General features: G+C 46.0%; 1 protein-coding gene across 1 annotated transcript in view; it reads right to left on the minus strand.

Moving 5' to 3' along the window:
- Positions 1-1,345: 1,345 nt before the first annotated feature.
- Positions 1,346-6,653, minus strand: part of KIF16B (kinesin family member 16B) — a 293,377-nt gene continuing 288,069 nt past the window's right edge. The window contains exon 26 of the mRNA XM_029220041.1: positions 1,346-2,524. Coding sequence (XP_029075874.1) covers positions 2,366-2,524 — 159 coding nt within the window. The 3' untranslated portion in view covers positions 1,346-2,365. The remainder of the gene's footprint in view (positions 2,525-6,653) is intronic.

Consider the following 6,653-nt stretch of genomic DNA (forward strand, 5'->3'; position numbering starts at 1 on the left):
ACTTGTGAGCCACACAAGTTTGGTGCACATATTTCAGTGTGTAAGCAAGACCCAGGAGGACATGCTAAAGCTTCCTAAATAAAGAATTCTGTTGAAGCTCCTTAGATTTCTCCAGCTGACTACAAAAGCATGTATAAATTGATGGCACCTCACTCTGAACTGCCTTTAGTGGTCAGCCTGGCATTCCTTTGTTATCTGATGCACTTGAAAGTTATAAGATACATACTTGCTAATTTTCTTTTGCTCCTTTGAATTCGTCCAAATTAATGCAGCTTCAGTTTTGTCATCCTGCCTCTGTCATCTGTCTTCTCTTCATCCCAGAAAGGGATCCCATTCCTTGTTTAGAGGAGATTTTTCATTGGCTTGCCAACACTCCCTCAAGTTTTACTCAGATTACGGTGCTGTTTGAGTCCGATCAGAAGTTTTCAGTTCGCATCCACACACTGGTGACAGTCCCTCTGCCTGTCACTCTGGGCTGGATCGGAACCGAGAGGTCCCCTTGTGCAACAGTGTCATTCTCAGATGGGGACTGAGGTTCAGAGAGGTGAAATGATGCCCGTGTGTTACAGCCGGATTTACCCAGAGCCGGCCAGTACTTGAACCCCCAACTCAATGCTAAGTACCTCAGATGAGGATTGGAATCAAAGAATCTTCTGATTCCTGCGCTTCCTACAAACACACAGATATTTATTCTTGCCAAGTTGTTCCTGTGCCCTGTGTGATTCTAGTGAAAACACCTGCCAGGAGCCTGGCCTCGGATACGGCTCCAAAAGGGCAGGAGACAGATTATCTGCTCAGTTGAAGAAAACCATTTCGTTTACTCAGCAAACGAGGGACAATCTTCAGTGCTTTGACTCCTTTTAGATAAATGACCTGTGGTTAATTATCTCCCAGCTTTTATCTTTTAATCTCTAGGTTTAAATTCTCTAGTAGTAATTACCCCTAACCTCTCCCTGTAATCACAACTGCACTCAAAAGCAAGTCTTCCTGCAGCAATTTAAAAAAAAACAAACAAAAAAAACCCTCATTTTTTTTCACGCTAAACTATGATATCTAATTAGTACAATAATAATTTTCCCCCTTATCGGGATAATTGCAACTTTAAATATATTTTTCAGACTGGAGAGCTCGGTTGTGAAGGCATATTCTCGAAGGTTGAATGCAAGCATGTTTTCTTACCCATTCATTTGTGACTTCAATCATAGCTATAAGGGCATCTTCTACTACAGGAATGCTAAATTATACATTATGTATGTTTCCAAGAACGTTAGATAAATTTGTAAACAGACCAGTAAGAACGATCATGTCACAAACTCAAACTGAGCTACAGGGTAGATTCCATAACTTCATTTAATATTGATAGCAGCTCAATTTAAGTCTTGAAAAAACAAATACCTTTAATAAATCTGGAGTGAATGATTACATATTTTGATATAGCTATCACACAGGAGTGTGTACATATATAAATCTATAGGCAGAGTTATATACATTTCAATATATACCACATATATATTTTTTCTTCTCACATTTTTCTCTTTAGTAGAACAAAGCAGTTTTACTGTACATAGATGTGTGATGCTACATTAAGTCCTGAGTGATTTAAGGGATCGTTAATAAACTACAGTAAACTCTAGTCTTTCAGCTAAAGATCCAGTAGATTCAGTAATAAAAATGTGAACAAAATGTTTAAAAATATGCATTCAGCGAGGCGCTCGTTTTGTGCTTAGCGGAGAAAGCTTGAGAGTGCACGGCCGCCATTTGGGAAAAACTTCTTGAATATTCAAGAGTTAACAAATATCCTATTTGAATGGATTTATAGAAGTTGATGTCGCCAACATCCAGTGCGTCAAGCATGGAAGACTCCAGTCATGACTGGACCGAAAATCCCTTTTGCAGAATATGAAATTCTGTGTAAACATCAGTGCTTAGGGATTATGTAAAAAGTTCAGACTCAAACGGGGGAAAAGCAAAATACAATGAAATAACTTAAAATGCTTTTCTTGGGAGCCAGCCACATGGAAGGAATATAAAAAAATACGAGTGTATTTTGGTGAAAGAGGAAACCAGATGAAAGTCATTAGGGAGGTGTGGTCAGCCACCCACCTCGGGAAGCCCCAGGCTGGCTCGGCCCCGGGGGCCCAGGGTGATGGAGCCATGGGGACGGATTCTGCACACAACAGGGAGAAGGCCACATGCACCCGCGAGGGGCAGGGACAGCCGCCGTCAAGGTCACCGTCAGCCAGCCCGGCCCCCCCAGCCCCACGCTCCGCTCAGGCACTAGGAGGAAGCGGTGAGGGGTCCAGGCCCCCCGCTGGGGGGCCGCTCGGACGAGAAGGCACTGCGTGGCGTGGCCCCATCACCGGCCCTACCCCGTCCCGTGGCTGCTGTAGTCGAAGACGCCCTTCTTGAAGAACGGCGAGAACTCGCAGACGGTGTGTTTGGACAGTGTCAGCCCCACCTTGTCGATGTGCAGCGGGGACGTCGCTGACTGGAGCATCACGCTGAAAAAGTCCCTGAGGTACCTCTGGGGAAGAGACAAGAGGCAAAAACACGGTCAAGACTCTGTGGGGCAGGGGGAGGGGGGAGGAACATCCCGTGGAGCGTGGAGGAGCTGCCACTGTCGTTAGAAACAGCGCAGGGACCCTCCACTGCCACCTTTGCCCCATCAGACCCACCTGGGGAGCAGCCATGGTGCCCGGCGTGCAGGTGACGCTTCCTGGCTCCTAGGACACGGCTTGGACCTGTCTGCACACAACGCCCAGAGGGATGCTGGGCAGTGGCGGCTGGGCTTGGGGTCTGCGTTCCAGCAACAGTGTTGCTAGTTAATAAAGTCATCCCCCCCCCCTCCAAATCACTCATTAAAAGGCAACTAAGAGGAGAACAAAAAGGCTAGCGGTCTGCACGATGCTAAACGAGTATTTTTAAAGGGCACAGGCTTTCTCTGCTTTGGATCCTTCTCGTAAACCAAAGAAAAAGCAATACTGGGGACGAGAGGGTCCGTAGCAAGCAGTGATATTTGCAGACCCCTTTACAAATCCTGTGATCACCGGTAAAAGGAAGCTGTTGCTAAGATTAATTGCTCTGAACCCCGTGTTCGCCCCTCCCCCCTGCACACATCTGTCACAGCATCGGCCGCCTCTTCTGGCATCAAACATGCAAAGCACGTCTGAGACCAGGACCCAAGATGCTGGGGCTGAAATCAGACATGGGTGCCAGCAGGATGTGTTAAAGGAAAAGAGGACACAGAAATAGTTCACGTATTTCAGGTCAGGCAAACGTTTTCTATAACGGAAAATACGGATGGGAGCAGTTTTAGGCCTGAATCTTTATTACTGTCTCAGTTGGTTTAAAAAGTATAAATCCTGTCACAAATTAAACATAGTAATTAGGGACTCTGAGTAACAAAAAAACTTGTCTGTGAAACGTGGCCCAGAACAGTGGTCCCCGAGCCAGGGTGATCTGCCCCATAGACATTTCTGATTGCCACAGTGGGGGCGGTGTACCTAGCGGGTGGAGGCCGGGGATGCAGCTAACATCCTACAATGCCCAGTGCAGCCTCTGTGCAGAGAATTATTTGGTTCCAAATGTCACTAGTGCCACAGATGAGAAACCTTGGCCTGGGGGAAGTCGAATTCAGCTACCTGAACGAACTGCCAACCTCAAATTTACCTGTGAAAGAAGACATTCTGCTTAAGGAAAATGTTAGCTACTTTCTTAAAAACAGTAACAAGGATTACTAATGATTAACACTTGTATAGCAATTTACAGACCCTAAAAATCTTCAAACTTCTAATTTTTTATGCTTTACGGATGTATAACTGATGCCTAATAACTGCATATCCTTCAAATGCACTCATCAACTGAGGAGCGCTGGCACACGCAGATGCCTGGGGAACCTTCACCAAAGCAAGGTGACAAACATTTGTACCACACCCAAGAGAGTCCTAAGTCACCTAATTTTACCTTATCTCCATAAGATAAAATACCTTCATAGTCTTCATAAGTTATCTTCATACTCTGCCTAGAATTACCTCTTTTTATTATTTTTTTATTATTATTACTTTATTATTTTTATTATTATTTCATTACTGTAACACCCATTATCCGGGGAGCAAGGCTAGTAACCAAGAGAGAAGACTTGAAAACAAGGGTTTTGAACTCAGACTCTTTTTCCTTTGTTCAATATTCCTAACTTCCTGGTCTCATGGTAATTGCTCAAGAAGGGCTCTTGAAAGAGAGATCAGGTAGAGGTAAGAAGGTGCCAAAACCAATTGCTAGAAGATGAAGACCTCGCTCCAGTACTTATTTGCATCAGAGAAGCAAAAGGGAACCGGCCTTGACTTTTCTGTGGGGGAGGAAAGCTGAGAACATTGACCTGGAAGGACCCGAGGTCCAGCAAACACAGTTACTAGGAAATATCGACCAAACCCGACCAGCCAACGCTCACGATGAAATGCATGTGTGCAGCTAACTGTGCAAGATGGAGAGAGAGATGATCTGGCACAAGGACAGGAAGCGAGCTCACCGCTGTGTGTGAGCTACACCCCTTTGTGGTGAGAAGCGGGAGCACAATCGTCATCTCAGCAGCTCCTGTGCAGCCCGTGTCCCCAGGGCCGCGCTCAAGTGCAGGCTAAAGCGCAAGACAAGCTTGCCTTCCAGATGAATTCTAACCGGATGGAAGGTGTTTAAATCCGGCAACAGATGTTGTATCAACATCTGTCATCATTAGTTCATGAAGCAGGGGCCCTTTGAAGGGCCAGTAAAGCCTGAAGGGATAATGAAAAGAGAAGTGAAAATAAAAACTAGAAAAAAAAGGCAAAAAGAACATATTGGAGACCCCCTTCCCTGCCCGGGCAGCACCATAAAGAGAGAGCAGGGAAGTAGCTGCAGGTGATGGCTTTTCTCAAAATGAACGCATCAGTACACCTCGATGAAACCACCAGATAGAAGGATCTGATCCAACTGATTTTAAGCATTACAGAAGAGCTTTTTCCTTGCAAGACAAATCTCCACTCAGCAGAACAGGGCAGCCTTGGCTCCCTTTACCTAGACCGCTTCCTTGGTCAAAGAAATGCTACGATTAGGAAGTGATCTTTGCGGTTACCTCGGGATGCTCTAAAGTGTATGGGGTGAGTCGTCTGTGTCCAGGCTTGAGGTGGGCTGAGCAAATTCTTTCCCATGAATGACAAACCCAAAGGGTTAGGGGTGGAGCTGGGGACACCAGACGGAACTAAATTTCCAGAAGGTTCCTGAGGTCACAGACAGCATCTCACTCTTCTCTGTAATTCCCCGTCATCCCGGGCACACTGCCGAGCTGGGAAGAAGTGCTTACAAGCAACCTTGATGACTGATTTTGATGAGTTAATTTTTTAAAAACTGAAGCGTACAAAGAGAAAACAGCAACCATCATGAATGTACAGCCTAATGACTTTTCAAAAAGTGAACACGCTGGCGTGCTCAGCATTGGAATAAAAATATCACAACATTTTTGGAGCCCAGGCAGCCCTCTGCACACTCTTTCCCTTCAGGGTAACTGCCATCTTGGCTTCTGGCACCATCGATTAGTTCTGCCAGGTTTTGAACTTCATATTGATGGGATCCCACAGGGTGCACTCTTCTGTATCTGGTTTCCACAGCTTAACGTGATGTTTGAGAGATTCGTGCACCTGGCTGGGTGAGCTGTGGTCTGTTCGTTTCAACTGCCCATGCCCACCCACTGACTGGAGCCGAGGGGTGTGCAGGGGTGATGAGTTCCATTCTTTTGTCTGCACTTCTTCAGTAACGAAATCTACTTCCATATAATGGTGTCCGGCGAGTCTAGTTTATTGCTAGTCCTCCAATAAAGAAGTTTCCCCTTAGGGCTTCAGGCCTCGGTCCAAGACCAGCCACTGTACTAGAAGGCTGCTATTGCACGCAGTCAATATACATTACAAATATATGTAAAATACATACTTAAATACACACATTTGTATTAGTAATTTTTGCTGCCTGTGTCCCCAATGTTTTCCACAGCACCTGCGGCTGAAGGGAGAAAATTAAAGTGCTTCCTGTCAAAGCTCTCCCTCTACTGTTGATCCACAGACACCCCCACCCTCCCTGGTGTGTGAAAACAAGTCCACAAGCCGAGCTGCCTCCCCAGGGCAGTTCACTTTATAGGCGAGTATTACAAAAAGTCAAGGACATCGGGAATTTCAGTGGCTTATCAGGGTCAGAAGTGCAAAGCAGGAGAAGGATCTGTGAAATCCAATATCCAATTTGTTTCTTTCACAGGGCATCTTCTCCATTAAAATCAGAAAGAAAAGCAGGCAAATTTAAATCTCTGTAGCCATTAGGGACCACACAAGGCAGGCAACCCTTGCCCACCCTGGTGGTGGTGGTGGGGCACACCTGAGTCTCTGCTCTGAGAAATACCCTGGGTCAGGGCCGCTGAGAAGGTTCGGCAACATTCCAGCCCTGCCTCAGATACTTGGAGGAAGAAAGTCAGAGGAAACCCAATCTTCTTTCAGGAAGATTGCAAACTGGGAAGTGGCAGAGCAAGAGGGGGTCTGGAGATGTCTGAGAGTCAGCAACTGAGGGAAAGGGAGGGACCAGGAAATGGAGCACAAAGACATGCAAGGGGCCGGCTGTTAGAGGGCGTGAGAGGATGGGATGGG

Source organism: Monodon monoceros, unplaced genomic scaffold, assembly GCF_005190385.1.
Source record: "Monodon monoceros isolate NGI ecotype Baffin Bay Population unplaced genomic scaffold, NGI_Narwhal_1 Super_Scaffold_13, whole genome shotgun sequence".
In the NCBI taxonomy this organism is placed as follows: Eukaryota; Metazoa; Chordata; class Mammalia; order Artiodactyla; family Monodontidae; genus Monodon; species Monodon monoceros.